Source organism: Gasterosteus aculeatus, chromosome 7 (assembly GCF_964276395.1).
Source record: "Gasterosteus aculeatus chromosome 7, fGasAcu3.hap1.1, whole genome shotgun sequence".
NCBI lineage: Eukaryota > Metazoa > Chordata > Actinopteri > Perciformes > Gasterosteidae > Gasterosteus > Gasterosteus aculeatus.
In genome coordinates, this window is record NC_135694.1 from 29,363,837 (window position 1) to 29,385,646 (window position 21,810).

The window sequence follows — 21,810 nt, forward strand, 5'->3', positions numbered from 1 at the left end:
AAAAAAAAAAACACGTGAAAAAGACACTTGATTTGGGTTTTTGGGAAAATTCAAAAGAAATCCCCAAAACCTTTGCCTGGAATGCGCTGGAATGATGATTGTCAAAGCACACAAAGATTGTTGAAGCACACACACACACACAGGAAGTGAAGATCAAGCGTATTTTTGATGACTGTGAACTAAAAGCGGCGTTTTGATGTCCGACTCGCCTCCCCCTCTGTTTGCGCTCCGTTTCGGACGCGTATCTGAGATACGTGTTCTCACGTCTCTTTGATCGGAGCACGATGCCCCAGCAAGACTGAAAAACACCGGCCGCGACTTCATATTGACTGCCTGCGCTGAAAAACTAATTACAGCATTTTTCAACCCTTCACCCCCCCCCCGTGCCACAATTAATCACGAGTTAAATAACAAACACTAATAACTGAGAACCCTTTCCTGGTACACTGGCTGTAAATCAGTATTTCACTGTGTCCGTGTGTTCGGAGCGACTGAATCGTGCACCTCAGACGCCACAGTGCGTGAGTCCTATTCAGCTCAGTGAAGAACTCCGGACCGCTGACGTTGTTTCCGCGGCAACCGGACTCTGGCACGTCGCCTGTTTACTGACTCTTTGTGTTGGTACCTGGATGTAGAGCAGCTGTTGTACGTTTTGTCCGTGGTGTTTTGCTATGAAAATTTTATTTTCAACAGTTCACTCGCGTTAAAGCAACTCTTCTTCTGTGATTTACCTCGTGTTTCTAATGAAGCTTTTTCCAATCCTCCATTAATATTGGTAATGATGTTTGTCTGCTAGGAAATAGACCAGAATGCGTTGCAGAAACAAGACAACAGGGACTGGAAACACGTTCTCATTACTTTGCTTACTACCTCATTTTTATGGCCAGTTTCTGAGCCTTTTCTACATAAAGTGTTGTGACCACAGTGCGGGGACACGATGGACTACAATAAACGACCACAATGAGAAGCACGTTACCGCAAGAGAGACTAAAACTCACAAATATGAAAAACGCAACAAAAAGAAGACTGCAAACAATTTGCCAGAATGCATTGTGGGAAATGTAGTGACGAAAGGGAGCAAGAAGAAAGTTCAGAAGGTTGCATCCTTTGGACACTCAAGAATTAAACATTCTGTCTGACTTAGAAGAAATAAAAGAAGACACTACCTGCGTAACCGTAAAGCTCAACAAAAAGCTGGATTTTTACTTTTAAGTGCCAAAACCCAACAGTTTCTCAGCGTGCGGTCCTAAAGTGGACTCGTTGTCTCTCCCCAGGGACGCTTTGCAGCTGCTACATTATAAATAATTAACCGGACGATGGTCATACGTGCCGATGTCGTCATCTCTTGCTGGGTCATCATGCTATTTCCTGCCTTTTGGGTCCTTTAGGTGCTTTGGAGAAAAGTGACACAAACCCTTCTCGTAATCATGTCTCCATTTCCCAACGAGAAACCAGCTGCTGCCGTCCTTCCAGATGTTTCCGCTTCACCAGAAGAAAACACTAATTGTTTTAGTTCCACAGGAAAGGTAGTCACAACACCGTGGAAGTCGGGAATATATATTGCACAAACACATGAGAATAATTAATACCACTTAAATAGTCCAAAATCACCAGAGCTGCTCGCTCCTCATGTGGAGCTGGACGGAAGCTCAATCCGATGCCGTGAGGACGTTTGATCCGTCTGAGCAGTTTTTAAGCTAAACACTGTACAAACCATCAATACCAAAGATTTAACCGAAACTCACACCCTGGAATGTAGCCGTTAGTGTTCCAAACAATACTTTACCTGGGGTAAAAACTATTACATCTCAACATCTGGATCCGGTCCCACCCCCGCCCCCCCACCCCAAGTACAGCGGGCCGGTGGGGTTGAACTATAACAGGACAATATGGCGTCAATCAGAGCCTTATGCTGTTGTTTTCTTTCTTCTTTTTTTGGTCTTTATTGTCCAAACACGGCCGCCACTACGTGACCTGAATGAAGCTGGAAGCAAAGAGTGTTTGCATCGTTTTTTTCCCCAAATGGCAAAGCGTTTGTCTGTCGTGTTCCCCGACTGTAGAGCGAGTAGTTTTAAGGAATAGGAATGTCTGCGAGTCCAGTTGAACTCTTGTCCTGATCAACCGAATGTTGTTTAACGTCTAAATCGGAAAAACTAAAAAAAGGACACGTTTATACATAGCAACATCTGGATGAAGAAATCTACAAGAAATCACGATCATTCAGAGAAAAACAAATGCTGTTAGTCACAAATAATTATTTTTTCATCGTGTAGGTTGTGATATTATTCCTGTTTGTTTTTTGAAGTTCAAGTGCATTTTTTTCTCCGCCTTCTGTGGTGTGATTTTTGTTTTATCCCGAATTAATCTGTTTGTATTACGACTGTTGATGAACCTGGTAACGTGTATGGAGGCGGCTATGAGAAACATGCAGCATGTATTTATTGCACTTTGTGATTTGGGTGTGCTTTTCCTGTTTTTCTTTGTTTCGCAAGAGTCCTGAAAAGCTGTGAATTTTATTCTCAGACACTGTACTACCGACCAGATATGTAAATATTTCACCAGCACAAAAAACAACAACCAAACAAAATGTTTTGTAGTTTCACAACAAATAAAAAAAGTTCTTCTCTTCTATTTGATGTGTTTTGTGCGTCCAGAATTTACTTTTTTGTACATATTTTATCCATCTCCCTTAATATTTTAAATATGACATGTGGGATCCAGGTACAAATGTGTGTTTTTTTCCACTTTCCAAATATTCTGTTAGGGTATACTAACACTTTTGGTGGAGCAGAGTAAACTCTTTGTGTGCATTTCACTTTTTTATCTATTTATAAATCGGTCACACGGGAGAGTTTTGGTTTGCACTCTGTATTATTGTAGAATAACTAGCTTGCATGCAAAAAATTACTTACGATTAGCAGCAAGCTATACTTTCCTACGGTAACCCTATAATTTTATAACTATTAATTATTTTTCAAGTTGTCAAAAGCCCAAAAAGTTTTATTGTTACAGGTTTGATTTTTAACTGGGGTATTTTACAAGCAAATATATCATTTTTTCATTACGTCATATTGCAACACATACAGGAGGGGGCGCTGTCCTTCTTTGACGGTTTAAAGATCCACCAAGAAACACGAAGAAGAAAAAGATGACGTATCCTGTCCCGGAAGCACATACCTCAAAGTTTTGAACTGCTTCCTCATCCCAGTTTCGTCAGACACGAGACTCCGCATCGAGCAGACAGAAGAGTTTCTCTCTGGTGTGTCAGAAAGATGGGAGACCCCATAACCGAGTGCGCAGGCCGACTGCAGCAACAGGTAACCGGCCGGCCTGCGGGAGGTGTAGCTGGGGTTAGCTAGCAGGCTAGTCGGCGTCCATCCCGTAGCTTCGCACCGGGTCCGCAGGAGACAGAGCTGTGCCGAACGTCATTAAAGAAAGTAACAATTTAACGCTGTTGTACCTATTATCCAAAAATTAAACATGGCCGAAAAACAACAATAATGTGTACCGTTTAGATGTTTCCCATACTCACATTCGGCTGACATTAATTTGCCCGTATGCCCCTTTTTAACGAATACAATACACTTTTTTTTTTAAATTTTCCCTAAGTGGTGTGTTCATTTACTGGATGTCTGGTTTTGTTGTAGAATCTATTTATCCTCAAGTCTATTTCAGGGAGTCTTTGTATTAATTTGACGGTTTGTTGCATCGCGATGCAGCTTTCAGTTTCGTTGTGATACTCAATCATATAAGGCCATAAATACCACCAAAGAACTGCTCATGAAGTTAAACATTTACCCCTGTTGCCTCGTAATAATCTCATCGTGAAAGCACTACGATTTTCTGCCACAGTACAATGTGCCACAGACGAAAAATAAAGGGAATTACCAAACACCAGTTCCTATTTGCATCAGTGGATTATTTTGACACAAGCTAAAGCTGCTAAAGTCACAGTAAATCACATGACAAACAAATGTGACTGATAAATTCGGCTGATATCTATCTTTGAGAGTATACGAACTCCCAGCTGGCTCCCGTTCTCTCTTCAGGAACAAGCTCTTGCATCACAAGTAGACCTTTCCAAAACCGGATCGTTCCCACAAATCTTCCTGTATTGTTTCGCAGGAGAAGGAGATCCAGAGTCTCTCTGCAGAAATCGAGAGCCTCAAAAACCCGCAGAACCTGAGCGCGTCCGAACACCTAGATGAGCTGCGGGATGAAAACGCCAGGCTGAAGTACCGCGTCAACATCCTGAAGAGGGTGAGGGACACCGCGGGGGCCCCGAGCCCCGAGCCGACCCGAAGCGCCATCCAGAGCTGTTTGTTGGCTCAGCTGGTTGCTGACGGCCGGCTTAATATTTGTGTTAAACTCTGAAAACACACGGCTCCGTTGCACTTGTAAACCTAACGTGTTTCTTGCACAAATACTGCGTGTCCTCAGAGCCTGCAGGAGGAGAGGCCGACCGGCTGCAGCACGTCCATGACCAACATCAACCAGCGGCTGCAGGAGGTTTTCGGCGAGGCCATCCGGGCGTCCTGCCCCGAGCTGGACGACCCCCCCCTGTCGGTCGCGCCCAACCAGCAGGCCAAGTTCGGAGACTACCAGTGCAACAGTGCCATGGCCATGGCTCAGGTCAGTTCTCCTAATTATTGCTATCCCTAACCTTGATTTTTTACTTTCTCCACCGTTCTACGGATACATCCGCGCAAGGACGAGTCTGGTTTTAAAAGCGCTGTTAATTTAGTCGTGAGCTTTTTCTCTTCCGCAATAAAAAGACGCGGCGCAGAAAGGAGCGGTTTTTAACGACTGAAGGTCATTTTAATAGGGCTGTGCGAGTCGTTGAAGGATCTGTAACGTAATGTTTTACCACTTAAAGTACCACTTTAGATGTTGTGTTTACCAGAGAGATGCTCATAAATCTACAGGGGCAGTCGTTTTCTTTTTTGCTTCATTGTGACCGGGCAGCATTTAGTTGCGCCACAAGCTGCTCGAACAGCACAGCAGTTTCCCCACACACACACAAACAGACACGCGCACACTCTCACTCGTATAGCACTACTTTAGTATCCGTTCATTTAACGCCTTTGGCCGTCGCAGATGCTGAAGGCCAAGGGGGTGAAAGTCAACCCGAGGGAGATCGCAGAGAAGATCATCCAGAATCTGCCGGACAACGAACTCGTCGAGAAAACTGAAATCGCAGGACCAGGTACACGCTGCTTGTTTTTAAGGACTTTCAGGTGCAAAAAAAGTCGTCACAGCTTGCGGGAATGTTTGTGAATGTGTGATTGGTTTGGACTTGGATAAGAATAAATCACACTAATTGGTCCCTCGGGGCGGTTGGTTGGATGTCGGCCCTCAGAGTCCTTCCTCCCGGCTGCTTTCGGGCCGCGTGCTCGTCATCCCCTCTGATGCCTCTCGTGTCTTCAGGGTTCATCAACATCCACCTGAAGAGGCCGTTCGTGTCCAAACTGCTGAGCAAGCTGCTAGTCAACGGCGTGCAGCCCCCCCCGCTGGACTCCAGGAAGCGGGTACGTGGCGCTCATACGGCCGTACATAGCGAGGCGTGGAACGGTTGGCTCTTCTACAGGGTCTGACGTAGAATGATGATGATGATGACGACGAGCAAGGTTTTCAGTAGTTTGATGGAGCACGAAACATTCGCACGTGCTGGTTTGTGTGGTTGTTTCACAGGAGAGCCTCTCGTGGTCAGAGTGAGATTTACGGCGTATTCACAAAAATTATAGTGACAAAATAAAATCGTCCTGCTAAACGAAATGTTTTTCATCTCTTTTCACAAAGGAAACTTAATCATGGCCAAATAAAAACTTTTCTCATTATTTTTGAAGTCATAGGAGAGAAATCCACTTTGTCACACAAATTGTTACTGAACTTTTCCTGAATTACTGCGGTTTTGATTCGATGGAAAGCGACTCGTCTGCTGGATCACACTCGTGTGCTGTAGTCTCTTAAGTGTGCAATTAAAACGTTTTATCTGCATTTACTTCTCCGTGTTATCTGGTTGCGTTCAGGAGGAAAAGGTGTCCGACTGCTGCACACAATGACCGTAATAACAACAATACGTGTGGAATAGTCGTGTTGAAGGTCAGACATTTCTTTGTCTTTGTTGTTTGACATGCGTGTGTGCCACTCAGGTGGTGGTGGATTTCTCTTCTCCCAACATTGCCAAAGAGATGCACGTGGGCCACCTGCGCTCCACCATCATCGGGGAAAGCATGTGCCGTCTGTTTGAGTTCCTGGGCTACGACGTTCTCAGGTCAGTGAGTCGCTGCTCGTTTTACGTATCTCGTTCCAAATGTAAGTAAAAAGGGCGGCTGAACCGCCGGACGGGTCCCTGCGAGGCCCGCTGTGGAGTCACTCCCCCTGCTTGTGGCCCCTCTCAGGCTGAACCACGTGGGGGACTGGGGGACCCAGTTCGGGATGCTGATCGCCCACCTGCAGGATAAGTTCCCCGACTACCTGACGTCCTCCCCGCCCATCGGTGACCTTCAGGCCTTCTACAAAGTCAGTTGCGCCTCCGCGTGTTTCCCTCTACGCCCTCACAGGATGCACGGTGCCGAAGCACCTGAAGGGAACGGTGTCGTCACGAGAGACGAGCCAGAAATGACTCTCATTCTCACTGGATTTATTTCCTGAGTGAACAGGATTTTATTTGAATGCCTCCATCGATGGAGCATGATGACGAGCCGCTTATAAAGCACATTATTGTTTATGGTGTGGCCACCTTTTGATTGACAGGTTGCTGCCAGTGTCAGGGTATTCCTACTACTGGCACTAAAGGACACCGGTGTTGTATATTATGTGAATACTTATGTAAAAACGCAGGAAATCATCTGCTATTTCTGCTCGCCACGCCTCATTTAGTTTTTACATAATCCACTCTACTCTTTTTGCTTCCTCCTTCCTCCCGCCTCCTCCCCCCCTCTCATTTTCCTTTCCTCCTCTTCCCACGGGAAGGAGTCAAAGAAGCGTTTTGACGAGGAGGAGGACTTTAAGAAGCGGGCGTACCAGTGTGTGGTCAGACTGCAGAGCAAAGAGCCCAGCTTCCTGAAGGCCTGGAACCTCATCTGTGACGTTTCCAGGAGAGGTAGGTTGCCATTAGAACTACGTCATCTTAATAAAGGAGTAATCCTGCTTTTTGTTCATTTGTTGTCAAAACCAGTTCTTAAATGACGATGATTGTGCTTCAGAGTTCCAGAAGGTTTACGACTGCCTGGACATCCAGATCGTGGAGAGAGGAGAGTCGTACTACCAGGACATGATGACGAAGGTGGTGAAGGAGTTTGAGGAGAGAGGTCGGTGGGCAGCGGCCTCTTTGTGGCCTCTCTTTGAAAATAATTTTAACAAAAGGCACAAGTAGGACACTGCTACTTGTGCCTTTTGTTAAAATTCTCTTTTTTTTAAATCTTTAATAATGTTAAAATCCCCCAACATTCAATGTGACGTTCTCTGAAATGATGGCCTGCTGTTCGCCGCGTGACCACCAGGGGGCAATATCGACTCTCCTTTCGTAAAAAATCCTGATGCCTCTTTTCTTGTCAAATTTTCTCTTTCCACTGTATTTTTTTTTTTCCCATTTCGCTCATCTCTTCTTTTTTTTCTTTTTTTTTTTTTACCTCAAACCACAACAAAATGATTTGTCTCTTCTCCCTCCTCCATGTACCCTTTGACTCCATCCATCATTCCCTTTTATCTGTGTTTCGTTTTTTCCTCAGGCATGGCGGAGCTGGACGAGGGGCGAAAGGTCGTCTTCGTCCCCGGTCAGTCCATCCCCCTCACCATCGTCAAGTCGGACGGCGGCTACACCTACGACACGTCGGACCTCGCGGCGCTGCGCCAGCGCCTCTTCGACGAGAAGGCCGACATCCTCATCTACGTCACGGACAGCGGACAGGTGGGCGGCGAGCGAGCGAGGGCAGAAGTGTACAAATGCACCGGCTGCACAAAGACACGAATGACGAAACCTGGATGGAAGACGCTAAACAAAAGGGAACAAAAAGACCAAAAGTCTCCTAATAGGGAGCAGAGGGACCTTTTGTTTCACAGCAATGTCACTGCTGTCAGTCCTCAGCTCAACGTTTTACAGCGTGCTTGTTCTTCAGGGCTGATGGACTATTGAGTCCGACTTTATTAAAGCTGCAGGTTCTTAGTTTTATTTCAAAGACAAATGTGTTCCTGACGGATGTGGCAGTGACGTATGGAAGTTTTTTTTTTTCTTTTCTTTCTCCATCTGTGTGTGTTTTTCTCCCGCAGGCCACACACTTCCAGGTGGTGTTTGCTGCAGCTCAGATGATCGGCTGGTACGACCCGCAGGTGACCCGGGTGGAGCATGCCGGCTTTGGAGTGGTGCTGGGGGAAGACAAGTGAGTCGCCAACGCACACGGCTCCACAGTAACACAATGACGCAAAACCGTCCAGGTCTTATTTTCACTTCAGCCGTCGCTTTGTGAACTAAAGTTCCCCTCCGGGAAACGCTTTGAATCCGGACGATGAGCTTTATTCCCCCGACCCGTGATAACGCTACGACACGCTGAGCGCGGCTAACGGCTAACAGCTAACGGCTACAGAGGTTCTGTAAAGTTACATCACGGCGCACATTCCATCAGCACACTTTATATTAATATTCATTTCTTGGAATTTAAAGGACACATGAAATGAAGAACGATGGTTAAAGGGTTTAATGCAGTAAAGGGGGTGTGGAGGGGGGGGGGGGGGGGGGGGGGTGGCGGCGAAGGGCCCCGCGTTGTGGCTGCAAACAGACTAATGAGCGTTTAACGGGGAGCCGAGCAGCCACGCAGACCAGCATCTCCCCACACTTCAATCTTCTGCCGGCCTTCACTGGCGCTTTGTCACCGCCGCTTCATGTTTTTTATCGCGTTTTATTATCGGACATAAAAAGAGAATTTTACTGCACGGCTGCATCGGAGGCTGGAAACGGGACGCAGCGGCGTCATTACCCAGCGTGAGAGGCGCAGGAGGCCGCAGAGCAGTGCTGCTGTAGGTGGACAGCGGTAATTAAAAGTTGGGCAGCCCGGGGGAGTTTGAGTTCACTTTGTGAGTCTGTAAACATGGGGGGCGATTGTGTGAATGAGTTCATGGATATTAATATTTGCTCACAGAGCGGCGATCTGTGTACACGTGGTTTCTTTTTGTTTGCTGCCATAAACGCGCGTCGATTTGCTGCGTGCTCATTTTTTGACTGTTTTGCACGTGTTTATTTTCGTGTTTGTTGATGAAACCAAGCGCGCCCCCAGATGAGGGAAGACGGATGTGAAAGCTCGGAACCTCGTTGAGTCGCGCCGCTCTCCTCCCGCCCGTCGGGCATTCAGGCTAAAGCGAAGGAGGAACTGATGGACAGACTGGATTTCCTCAAACGCAGATTCAACACAGAACGTGTGACTTCAACTGAAGTTACGCTTAAAGTCGCAGTTGAAATGGCCAAAAAAGCAGTAATGCAGCACACTTATTTATTCTTTATTCTTCCACAAACAGGGCGCGTCTTGTCACCCGTCGCCGAGCGTTTTATTTTCCCCGTCCGCAGGAGAAGTGGCGACCAGGCGGCAGGTCGGCGTTCCGCTCGGCGGAGGCCGTAACTAAGTGCTGCTAAACGCCCCGCGGCAACCCGGGGGGGCGTAAATTGGCCCTCCGATGTCGGCGCCACTCCAGACTCCATTAGGAACGTATCACGCCGTTTTCATAATTGCTCATCCAGACAATGAGGGCTTAAAGCAGTCGGGGGGGGGGGGGGGGGTCGGCTGCGGCTGCAGGTTATTAAATGTTTGGCTCGTGTTCTGCTTTCGGATTTGGTCGTTCGTACGAGATGTGGCGCATCTCAGTAGTAGTCTACTAGTTAGCTGTCGCCATAGCCGTTAGCGACAGGGAGACACAACTCCGCACTGGGGGAGGGATCTCAAAAACGTTACCGGTAAACAATGAACTTTATTTTCTTTGCCTTTCTCGCACAGGAAGAAGTTTAAAACCCGGTCTGGAGACACTGTGAGGCTAATGGACCTGCTGGAGGAGGGACTTAAGAGGTCCATGGACAAACTGAAGGAGAAGGAGAGGGACAAGGTGAGAGGGGGAAGGGGAGGAGGAGAGGGACAAGGTGAGAGGGGGAAGAGGAGAGGGACAAGGTGAGAGGGGGAGGAGGTGAGGGACAAGGTGAGAGGGGGAGGAGGAGAGGGACAAGGTGAGAGGGGGAGGAGGAGAGGGACAAGGTGAGAGGGGGAGGAGGAGAGGGACAAGGTGAGAGGGGGAGGAGGAGAGGGACAAGGTGAGAGGGGGAGGAGGAGAGGGACAAGGTGAGAGGGGGAGGAGGAGAGGGACAAGGTGAGAGGGGGAGGAGAGGAGGAGAGGGACAAGGTGAGAGGGGGAGGAGAGGAGGAGAGGGACAAGGTGAGAGGGGGAGGAGGAGAGGGACAAGGTGAGAGGGGGAGGAGGAGAGGGACAAGGTGAGAGGGGGAGGAGTGAGAGGGGGAGGAGGAGAGGGACAAGGTGAGAGGGGGAGGAGGAGAGGGACAAGGTGAGAGGGGGAGGAGGAGAGGGACAAGGTGAGAGGGGAAGGAGAGGAGGAGAGGGACAGGGTGAGAGGGGAAGGAGAGGAGGAGAGGGACAAGGTGAGAGGGGAAGGAGAGGAGGAGAGGGACAAGGTGAGAGGGGAAGGAGAGGAGGAGAGGGACAGGGTGAGAGGGGAAGGAGAGGAGGAGAGGGACAAGGTGAGAGGGGAAGGAGAGGAGGAGAGGGACAAGGTGAGAGGGGAAGGAGAGGAGGAGAGGGACAAGGTGAGAGGGGAAGGAGAGGAGGAGAGGGACAAGGTGAGAGGGGAAGGAGAGGAGGAGAGGGACAAGGTGAGAGGGGAAGGAGAGGAGGAGAGGGACAAGGTGAGAGGGGGAAGGGGACGAGGTGAGAGGGGAAGGAGAGGAGGAGAGGGACGAGGGGAAGGGGAGGAGGAGGGGGACAAGGTGAGAGGGGGAGGAGAGGAGGAGAGGGACAAGGTGAGAGGGGGAGGAGGAGAGGGACAAGGTGAGAGGGGGAGGAGGAGAGGGACAAGGTGAGAGGGGGAGGAGGAGAGGGACAAGGTGAGAGGGGAAGGGGAGGAGACGAGGGACAAGGTGAGAGGGGGAAGGGGACGAGGTGAGAGGGGAAGGCGAGGAGACGAGGGAGCGTCCCTCTCTCCTGTCTTCATCTCTTTCATGTCGGTGCTGCTGATTTACAGCGAGGAATGTTTGGCGTCGCTTTGTGAGGCTGTAAAATCTGAACCCTGCGCAGGAGCTTTTACTTTGAAACATCATAAAAAAAGTGAAAGTTGCTCTCCGGCGTCGAACACGTTTGCCGTCTCATAATGTGAAAGAGAAAGGTGACATTAACAAAGGGCAGACACATTACACCTCATGTACCTCTACCGCTGTCTGCCCGTCCAGGTAGCTTTGGTTTTATTTGTTCGTTTTTTTTTTGAGATATTAGCGTCTTGACATTTCAGCCTCCACCTGGAGACCGTGGATGCGAGTTTAACGGCATAAAAGGACCATTTCTTCACTGGTTCCTAATGAGCATCGCTATGCCATCTACCCGCCATGGATCCCTTGCTTTGAGGATCTACAAAACTATAAATAGTTGCTGACTCGCGCTCACAGATCACCCACCTGGACGAGTTCCTCTCCTTCACCTTAGAGGCTTCTGAGGAGGTTTCTACCTGAAAAGAAACCCTCCGCTGAGGTTATTTAAAAACACGGGCGAGCGGACGGGCCTGGGAACCTGACCCGCTTAAGTGTTCTCCGCGGCGCCGGGTGAACGCTGGCTGACCTCCAGGTGAACCGCGGTGATTCTAGCGCTGGCGGGTTGCGGGTGGTGGTAACCGGCGCCAACGCCGTTCCCCTGCAGGCCGCGCCGGTCTCTGGGTCGGTGCCCACGTCTCCCATCTGCTAGCCCTGCCTCATTAAAACCAGCCCCGACCCGGCGCCGGCTCTACCCCCCCCCCCCCCCCCCCTCGCCGCGCCGACGTTTGTTTTCTCCCCTCGGTTGTGTTCCCCTCATTTATCATTTACTCGTGTCCTATTTTGTGTCCCGATACTCCCGTATCCTGTTATGTTGTGTGTCTCTCCTGCCTCGTCCCGTTCCGCTGACCTCCTCGGCCCTGTTCCTTGTATTTCGGTCCCACAGCAAACTCGATTAGTCGCTTTATTAAGTTGTCCCTCTCCCAGAAGTAAGGAGGATAACATCTGTGAGGAGCAGGAACGTAGTTATTAGTATGTACAGAAGCACACGTATTGATAACATTTCAACCCCAAACTAGTGTTCATACCTGTATGATTAAATATCATTCTTTTGTTTCCTTGTTGTCACATGATCACGTCCTCTCCTCAGCTGCCCTGTTTATTCTCTGCTATAATGACGCGCTACGTCCCGTCGTCTCCTCGGTCGCTGAAGATCAAATCCTCCGTCATGAAACTTTCTGCATAAGTCGCCCCTCACCCCCCCCCCCCCCCCCTCCTCCCTCCCCGCGGCATCAGGCACTCCGCATGGCGATTCGAGGGAAGGCGGTGGCTTAATAAGTCAATTTAATCTTTGTCCTCAAGCTTCTGCGTTAGATTAATCATTTGGATTAAAAGACGGCTGCTTCTGCGGTCCGAGGCGTAAGGTGACGCGCCGCTCGCAGTTATTACAAGCCGATAAAAGCAGCGCCGCCATCGGAGCTTTGAAGCCGTGAAAGAGGATTGGACGGAGGTGAGGGAGGCGGAGCCTCTTCTCTTTTCATTTCTGAGGAAACTTTGCCGCTGCCCCCCCCCCCCCCCCCCCGCAGGTCCTGACCCCCGAGGAGCTGACCAAGGCCCAGAGGTCGGTCGCGTTCGGCTGCGTCAAGTACGCCGACCTCTCGCACAACCGCGTCAACGACTACGTCTTCTCCTTCGACAAGATGCTGGACGACCGGGGCAACACGGCGGCGTACCTGCTCTACGCGTTCACTCGCATCAGGTGTGTGTGGGGGGGGGGGCTCCATTGCATATCCACAGTACGGTTCGAACAGTAATCAAAGCAACAAAGGAGTTTATTAACTCGGCTCTGGTTGCGTGTTGTGAGCCGAGCAGTTTATTTTTTTCTTCTTTTTGCTCTGAAGAAAGTTTCTCTCCATATTTCTCCTTCTGCTAACTGATGGAAAGATGTTCTTGCTGCTGTTTCACCACCTATGTTTTTGTTTTGTTCTTAACATTTGACTTCAGGCTCTTGAAGTGGATCAACATTACATTATTTATTTCACAATATGAATAAGAAAGGATCCCATGGAAACATCAGTGGTGTTTAGATCTATAATCCTCCTGCTTATTCAACTAAAAGTCGTCTTTGAAGTGAAACCGTGATTTATTTTACCTGCAAACAAATGATGCTCTCCATCCAAAAGCATGAAAAGGCAAAGAAAGCTTTCCCCTTGGATAACGGCGTCTTTGGCTCCCCACAGGTCCATCGCTCGTCTGGCTAACATCGACGAGGCCACGCTGAGGAAGGCTGCAGAGACCTCCGAGGTCCTGCTGGACCACGAGAAGGAGTGGAAGCTGGGGAAGTGCCTCCTCCGCTTCCCGGAGATCCTGCAGAAGATCCTGGACGACCTTCTGCTGCACACGCTCTGCGACTACCTGTACGAGCTCGCCACCACCTTCACCGAGTTCTACGACAGCTGCTACTGCATCGAGAAGGACAGGAAGACGGGTACGTGAAAGAGAAGGGGGTCCCCTCAGAGATTCCGACCCCTCTGCTATCCAAACACCGTCACTCCTCCCAACGGATGTCGTCCCCGCGGTGCACCGAAGTGCTGCCACTTCAAGTTAAGAGCCGCTTCATTATGATGAGTCCCATTATCTCAGCTGGAGGTGGTTGTGCTTCGTCAAGATTGCGCGCTCGGTTCCGTGAAAATATCGAAAGACTCGAAGCGGCATCGAGTTTTAAAGCGGCTCATGAACTCCTCACAAAGGCCTCGGGGCCCCAAACCCGCTTCAAACCTCGGGGTGTTGTTTGAAAGCTGCTCATTCGCCGGGTTTCAAACCAAAAAACGTCCCCTCGGCCTTGTTAGTCTCTGCAGAGATTCTTCGTCGCTTGTGAAAATTACAAACCGACCTCGCTGTCGGATCATTAACGGGCGCCTCCCCTCCCCCCCCCCCCCCCCTCAGACGGGCTGTTTAATTCGCTGCTCGCTGAGGACTGAGCGGTCGGCGGTGGACGCGCCTGCATGTCGCTGGTGGATACAGATGTCCGGGTCGTCGTGGTGCCGCGGGGTCGGCCGCCGCCATTAAACGCGCCCTCTGACCCCCCCCCCCCCGCTGTTTGTTGTTGTCATCTGTTCTCCATCTGCCTGACCTCCCAGTGTGTCGGTTTATTTCCTCTCCTCGTTTCTCTTCATCTCGTGTGCCGTTTTATTTTTTTTAAGCCACCTTGCGGTTCTGTGCCAAACGTCAGAAGGACGACTGAGTAAGAATGAATGTTACACACATTTGTTGGAAAAGGACACAAACCAAAGGGGGCTGCAAATCAATAGTTCAACCCTAAACCATATATTTTATAAACGGATGTCTGGTTTTATTCCAAATAATAAGTCGCACAGCTGCAGTGTTTACCGCTGGACCGTCTGTTTCTCTCTGCAGGCGAGGTGGTGAAGGTCAACATGTGGAGGATGCTGCTGTGCGAAGCCACGGCGGCCATCATGGCAAAGTGTTTTGACATCCTGGGCATCAACCCCGTCGGGAGGATGTGATGTCACGAGGCCTCCGTCTCTTGTCCCGCTGCATCCCAAGTTCCCCGGAAGACCACAGCGGGACGGAAGAGAGTAAATGTGGCTTTTCACTCCCGTCACGGCCAGAAACTTGGTGAACTTTAAGGATGAATCTCAAAATAGTTAATTGTATCCATCCTGGGAGCCAAAATCAATCATGTTGATTCCAGCTATTAACATCTCATGTGAAGTTTCTTTTTTTTATTAAAGAAATGTGAAATCCAAAAATCCCCCTCGTCTGATGTCAATTACTTTCCAACTGCGGATCTCTGTTTGGAGCCAGATTTCACGTCGTGATCAATGCGATTTGATCTTCAACCCAAAAAGTGTTGGAGTAAAAGACTTGATTCTGAGAAAATGTAAGCTTTTAAAAGCTGAGATTGAGACAAAATAACTGCATCGTCTTTCACTGTGAAAACTGACTCGTGCTAGTTGAGTTCCATCAAGCACGAATTGGGATCCGATCCTGTAGTTTTGAGCCTCCTTTGTCCATTACGATCTTTGCCTTCAGAAGAAATTTAAAGTCCGGGTTAGTCCGGAGGAGTTAATTACACATCACACACACTCCGAGACGGCCTGTAATTGTTAAATCCATCTGCACTGCCTCAAGTCAAGTCCTACAACACTTGTCAGGCCCTTTGAAACTTATAAAATATCTTCACTCTCCTTCCTTTTCTCGTTCAGAACCTCCCGGCAGTTTAGGGCTCATCTCAGTACCTTCTCAGGCAGTAACTCCCACAGCAGATCCATGAGAGATTAATTAAGAGATTCTTCCTGAGCTGAAGGCCGGCGGTGAAGGTGTGACAGTCGCTCCAGGAGGAGAGAAACAACGTTCCCCGATGGGACGGACGGATCTCAGCTCGTCCCCCCGGGTCCCCGGGTCCCGGGGCTGGACGATCGCCCACCTTGGAAGGCCCGAGTGGTTTGGAGGAGCTGGAGTTTCTCCTCCTCGACCTCCAGCTGCAGCACACGGCTGTTTCAAGTGAAAGCACTTTACACTTGTTAACTATAATCGAGCATTTAGCGCCTAAATATGCCTGAGTACAAACCACACTCAGTAATCTGTTTGGCACTTTGACGAGTCACAGACGACGACAACAGGAAACGGGTTCAGGGGGAGAAGTAAACATTTTAATTAGGTGTTTGGCACCGACAAATCAGAACAGACGCTTCTCGCAATTAAATAAAGAGTTTTTCATGCAGATGTAAGATATACATTAAGTTAAATAATCTCAAGAATGACAATTGAATGCATTCTACTTTTAAATCCACAGGCATGCTCTGATTGGTCACTATGACACTGATATGTATACATATTATATGTATATAATATATAAACTAGGATGTCAGCATGCCAAATGCCCCAACCTCCACCCCCAGGACCCCGTGGTCCTGTGGAGAGGTAGATATCGCTCGTCTTTCAACCGTCACACACAAGTTCTTCCCGGATGGGTGGGCTCGTAGGGGGGCAGTCCCAGCCGGATGCAGCTGCTTTGTGCTGCGTTTAAAAAATACACATATATACTCTTTATTTTCACCTCAGCGGTTCAGTTAACCTGACGTGATGATTGAGGCTTTTTTCTCTGAGCTTTTTTAGCCCAGAAACTGTCACGGCATCAGAGACCCGGGGAAAACGGTTGCCCCCCCACCGTCCCCCGCCGTGTCCAGTTCCTCTCTGCGACGTCGGCCTCCTCGGCTTCCACTCTCAACCGAGGCCTGACGTCCGTTTCCTGGTTTCGACCAGACCGCTGCCGCGTGTTTCCGCCTCTTTTCTCTTCAGGGGCAGAACAAGATGGAGAGCACAAACTTCATCCTTCTCGTCTCGCCCGTTCCCCTCAGTGAAATGGGGCCCCTGCGTCTCACGTCGTCCTCTGTCAGAGCTCGCCGGGGTTTGCGTTTCTCTGTGAACTCGAGTGCGAAGCTTGAGCGCCGCCGGCGAACCGCAAAGGTCACTGACGAAAAAAGAAAAAAAAAAGAAGAACACACAGCGATGTTCTCGTGAGGTCACCTCCGCCCCTCGCCGCGCTCCGGGCCCACCAGCTTTCTACTGTGTGAGGGTCTTGTGTGCAACGTCCAACATCCTGCTCAGCTCCCATCGGCTCGCGTCCGGGTGTCTCCGTGCTCCGCCCTGAAGGAGTCCCTGACGGCCCGGAGGCCGAGCGCCAGGAGGAGTCCGCTCACTTTGCCGTCCCACTCCTGCGACCGGCCCCTGCGAGATAAAACCAGGAGGATCTCAGACGAAAAGCTCGGTAGAAAAGAAATACACAACTTTCAGCCTTGCTGGTTTAAATGACACGATTATTTTCCGTTTTAATTGTGTGGATGCAACAAAAGATGCTAGAAAAAATAAAATCAGTTTGTTGAGGACATTGTTTTCCAGATGGATTTAAGGAGGCAACATGCCGACATTTAAATTATAATAATAGGTCAATGCTCACAGCACATTTTAGTCATCAACATGTCAAAAGTTTGGACACACCGTCTCATTTAGTGGTTTTTATTTATTTTAGAAGCAACCAGTTAAAGTGAGAATCAGTGTGTTTTGTTTGGTCGCTATGAAACTCCCCAGCGGTCCGTTGTCAGCTTTTGACAAATGGAGCTTAGGCCGGTTTAGTGTTTGTCCCCCTGCGTCTGACAGCAGATCATTGAGCGAGGCCGGTTCCCTCACCGGGCATCCGTCCGACACACGTGCGTCAGTCGGGTCTTCCCGGTGCCGCTGGGCTCCAGCAGGTAGAGGCAGGCGTGCACGTGGGCCCGGACCCCCTCCGGCAGCACGTCCGGGTGCTGCGTGGACACAGAGGACAGGTACACAGGGCCGGAGGACGGGTCCGCCTGCCACGTCCTGAGAGAGAGGAGGACGACGTGATTCCAGTATTTTGTATTTGAGTAAACCGCGTTAAATGTAACGGAGACGCACAGCGGCTGCTGGGACCCGGACGTCACCTGAGCAGCAGATGCTCCCGCGGGAGCCGCGAGCCGAGGGCGTGGCCCCGCCCCTCCAGGAGGCAGCGGTAGACCTCGGCGTGGTCGGACAGGGTCTGGACGACGGCCGCCCGGCGCAGGCGTCCGTCCCACAGCTCGCGCTCCCTCAGCAGCCGGTGGAGCAGCGCCGCCTCCGGGGCCTCCACCTCCACGGAGCCGCGCCACATCCGCAGTGGGCAGCCGTCGTCCAGCTGAGGCAGTATAGTATATACATAATATATATATATATATATATACTATATATATATATATGACATTCTGTACTATATTCATTTTGAAGAAAGAATGAAATTGGCTAATTTCAACATTCAATACTATTTATAAAGGTTCTTTTTTTAGTACGACTTCAATGATTTTTCTGACGTTCTATAAAGTGGCTTTTTTGACATACTGTTAAATGATTTTTTTGGGGACACACATAAAAAAATTTGTTTGAATTATTCTTTAAATTCCTGAAAATGGTTTACATTGCCATCCTATAATGTGACTTTTTTTTTTTAGACATTACTGGTTTCAATCTATACTATATTTGTATGTTCTTTACACTATGACTTTATCTGAATGATCATTTTTTTTAAAGATGTTCATTAAATGCAACATCATTTTCATTCTGTGTAATCTTCCCTCGCGTCCGCTGTCCACATGTAACCGTCTCTCCTTCACCTTCTTGACGTCCAGCTCCACGTGTTCTGGAGCTGGACGGCTCTCCCAGCCTCCGCTCTTCTCCCTGGCCTCCTTCAGCAGTTGCTTGGTTCTCAGCTGCAGCTGCTCCTCCTCCCTTCCTCCTCCTCCTCCTCCCTCAGAGAGGGAGTCCTCACTGCATCCTGCTGCAGCTGAACGTTGACCGGGCCAAAACTCCGGAAGCTGCAAATGGGATTTTTTTTTCGAAAAAGCTTTAAAAATGTTTTCTAATTAATTTGACGAATTTATTCCCCCTTTTCAACGTACTAGTGCTTTTTTAATGTGATTTCAATGTAGAACTTTTTGACACGCTATACGTGCTAGTAGAATTTTATATGGCGTAAATGAATATAAAGCATAGTTTAGTGTGTAAATGTCTCGTACCTGAAAGAGTCTCTGAGCCTCGGTGATCATGTCGGCCAGCCCCTGAGCGGCAGCCAGATTCTCACTCAGGTCCCGCTGGTCCGGGCGGCCCAGGCTGTACTTCCTATGACCCGACCTGCAGTGACCACAGGAACAAGCTCACGGTCACTCGTGCGTTCAGACGAAAGGGCAACCGAGCGTGCAGATTCTCCTGCGTTCTCTGCTGAAGCGGTGAGATTACAATGAGCACGATTTGGTCACAACAGGATGAGACGCGCCGTCGCGACCTTTAATGACCTTTAATGACCTCCCGTGTCCAGCGAGAGCATTCGACGGATCGGGAGGACAGACACGCGGTGTGAGACACGCGACGCGCCGCCGTCACAGCAGACAGAAAATCAGCAGCACTGCATCAGGACATCGGCAACTGACAGAATCAGGTAAAAAAGTTGTTTTCCCGGATTTTATTTAATGCTAATGTAGCAGGATGACTGCTGTTCCAGTGGCTCCGCCCACTCGCAGTATTGTCCCCCTTTAATTTATTATATAAGGAGGGACCTGTAGATCTGCTCGCTCTCTGACAGCTGATACGCACCTCCCCCTTCCGGGTTTACCTGGCTGCAGGTTCGGCAGACGCTCGGCACTCTCTGCAGGGTTGTGCAAATTGTTCCACCGTGCAGGTACGTTGCAGTCTATTGCGCGTCGGCAATCTAGTCGGCACCGTAATAAACTTGCGTTTATGTGCAGGCGCTGGCAGGTCGGACTGCGTGTTTGCTCGTTCTGTCCCGGAGCTATGCCACGCTGAGGTCCCGACTGTCCTGACCCGTTTTGGACTGCTGCTGCTTTGTGTGGGGATAAAACCCACACTTTTTACGGACATTGCCTGCTACTGCGTTCGGGTGTGGGAATCCCGTTGTCCGCATTTTTATGCCTATTGTATTATGTTTTCATGTTTAGCTGCCTGAAATAGGAGGTGGATGGCAAGGGAGATTTTTCTTTATTATTTTTGTAGCTATTTTTGATTATTTGATGGTTTAGTTCTTTGAGTTCAAACTGTAACCTGTTTTGATATTTTCCTTTCTTTTTGATTTGTATTGGATCTCTATTGTTGAATTTATTTTCAGTCTCCCATTAACTGTCCATCTTTGTGATTCCAGGTGCTGAGGGCCTCACTGGTGATCCTGTTTGGTGATGGTGTCCCTTCGTGTGTAGTGTCTTATTCACTCCCCTCCTTTGTTTTGCTTTGCCCTTGTGTGTTTGGAGTGTTAATTTTGGATTGTGGTGCTCCCATTTTAAGTTTATACTCCCACCCCTCACTCACCTTGAGCACAAATGCCCCAGCCCTGGAATACATGATAATTTATACCAATAGGATAACTTTTTTTAGATTTGAATTGTGCCCAATAAACTGTTGTATATGCTTTTGGAAACACGTCTCTCGCCTGCTCAGTGTAACGAACTTGTGTTGTCCTTTTGTTTAGATTTAGTAATTTACCTTATTCATAGATTTCTTTCTTTTCCCTGGGTGATTTCTCCCAGGGTGGCGTTGCTGGTTTCCTTTAGTTTCTTTCTTTTTCCCCTAGTTAAAAACATAGATTATTGGGGTAGTTCCTACCCCACCTCACGCTTGCCACACTAAGTTTTTAGTTTTTTCTTTAGTTTCTGATGACAAAAAAAAAGATGAGCTGGTCGAGTCGGACCGTTCAAATTACACGTCTGTTACGGAAGCGGTGAGTTTTGTCAAACAGAACCATAGCGACTGAACAGATCTGTGGGAGAACGGACGAGTTATTGTTCCCACCACAAAGAGTGACAGGATTTCTGACAGGTTGGACCGTCGGGTTCTAGGAAAAGGGGAGGCCACATGTGACGCCTGTGTCCTTTTGTCTTTTTACTGTCCCGTCAGCCTGAAGGGAGGCAAAGTGCGCGGGGAAGATGAATGGAAGGGAGGAAGAGTGATGACAGGAGTGAGGAAACGGAGGAGGAGACATGAAGGAAATATCAGAGAAGAGCAGAATGGAAGAAAAATGCAACTTCCTCCTCTAGTTTCTCACAGGATCTACACTAATCAGCTGTTTTAAGATATTATTGTTTTTTTTTAAAGTTTATTATCTTCAGTGCAAACCGCTGAGCTGAGAGGAAGTCAGAGAGTTTTAGGAAACAGACCAAACATCATTGCATTCAGTCTTTTCCTTACGACTTGTTAACAATAAAGGTTTTATTAATTTATGTGAAAACATTGTCTTGGAATAATGAAAATTGCTGCCATGGTGTAATCACTCAAATGACTGGTGCATCAAGACACTTCTGCAGTACAATCTGTGAATGTCTGCAGGCGTTGATGAATCATCGACTTGTCCTTTATCATTCTCAACAGTCTCATTATCGCTCAACTCTCTCATTTCTAACGGATTCACACTATCTGTCACTATCTGGGAGCGAAGTTGAGGCCAGATGGAAATTGTCGGAGGTTGTGTAACGCGCGCTCTGTGTAAACTGTGCCGACGGCTTTTCATCACAGAGCAAACGTGTGAGCGGAACAGCTGGATGCGATCCAGAGGTGGCACAGTAGGAAACATGACCTCCAATGACGCCACGAAGGGCGGGAGAAAAACGGCTTTCTAAGACACCTCAATGGCAACCTGCCGAAGGGTAACCGACGCGTTCAGGCACACGTTAACCAGGAGCTGAAGTCCTGATCTGTGAACCATGACACCACCGCGAAAAACATCTGAAAACTGTGACAAAAGTTATACAGTTTATTCACTTTTTAAATCTCATCCGATGCAATCATGCCTCACTGCCCAGCGATGTGTTCAAAGCAATGAATGAATTTCTGTCCAAATGAAAAACGGCCCTAACAATTTGTATTAATGAGCTAACTCACCGGCCCGTGTGTAATAATTTAAATACACCAGCTGAGGTGTAACTCATACTAAGACATATGGATTCGGTCAAAGTGCTTCGGGCTCTCACTCATTTCCATCTGCTGAAAAATCCAACCTCAA

The 21,810-nt window shown here is 48.8% G+C and overlaps 2 protein-coding genes and 1 long non-coding RNA gene across 8 annotated transcripts in view; 2 read left to right on the top strand and 1 right to left on the bottom strand.

The window, feature by feature from the left end:
- The first annotated feature begins 3,128 nt into the window (after positions 1 to 3,128).
- Positions 3,129 to 15,004, top strand: rars1 (arginyl-tRNA synthetase 1). Its single transcript, XM_078106894.1, has 15 exons — positions 3,129 to 3,317; positions 4,126 to 4,260; positions 4,441 to 4,632; positions 5,098 to 5,206; positions 5,428 to 5,528; positions 6,153 to 6,274; positions 6,402 to 6,522; positions 6,976 to 7,105; positions 7,209 to 7,313; positions 7,734 to 7,912; positions 8,272 to 8,381; positions 9,984 to 10,089; positions 12,818 to 12,990; positions 13,472 to 13,719; positions 14,649 to 15,004. Exons 1-15 carry the CDS (start codon positions 3,273 to 3,275, stop codon positions 14,756 to 14,758), a joined length of 1,986 nt encoding a protein of 661 aa, XP_077963020.1. The 5' UTR covers positions 3,129 to 3,272; the 3' UTR covers positions 14,759 to 15,004.
- Positions 15,005 to 15,885: 881 nt separating this feature from the next.
- LOC120822358 (rho GTPase-activating protein 7) overlaps positions 15,886 to 21,810 on the bottom strand; it is a 47,133-nt gene continuing 41,208 nt past the window's right edge. For all 6 annotated transcript variants that reach the window (XM_040181963.2, XM_040181962.2, XM_040181961.2 and 3 more), the window contains exons 13-17: positions 18,824 to 18,938; positions 18,422 to 18,622; positions 17,720 to 17,949; positions 17,445 to 17,618; positions 15,886 to 16,985 (exon numbers count right to left, since the gene is read on the bottom strand). In XM_040181963.2, the coding sequence (XP_040037897.2) occupies positions 16,862 to 16,985; positions 17,445 to 17,618; positions 17,720 to 17,949; positions 18,422 to 18,622; positions 18,824 to 18,938 (844 nt within the window). In that variant the 3' untranslated portion in view covers positions 15,886 to 16,861. The remainder of the gene's footprint in view (positions 16,986 to 17,444; positions 17,619 to 17,719; positions 17,950 to 18,421; positions 18,623 to 18,823; positions 18,939 to 21,810) is intronic.
- On the top strand, positions 19,342 to 20,235 carry LOC144410372 (uncharacterized). The gene is made up of 3 exons (XR_013468402.1): positions 19,342 to 19,482; positions 19,550 to 19,701; positions 19,960 to 20,235. It is a non-coding gene; the product is annotated as an uncharacterized LOC144410372 (long non-coding RNA).

Excerpts from the sequence above, each read along its gene's own strand:
- rars1 (XM_078106894.1), top strand. The coding sequence starts at position 3,273 with ATGGGAGACCCCATAACCGAGTGCGCAGGCCGACTGCAGCAACAG. Across the intron at positions 4,261-4,440 it reads GCGTCAACATCCTGAAGAGG|AGCCTGCAGGAGGAGAGGCC; the intron begins GTGAGGGACACC and ends GCGTGTCCTCAG. Across the intron at positions 4,633-5,097 it reads GTGCCATGGCCATGGCTCAG|ATGCTGAAGGCCAAGGGGGT; the intron begins GTCAGTTCTCCT and ends TGGCCGTCGCAG.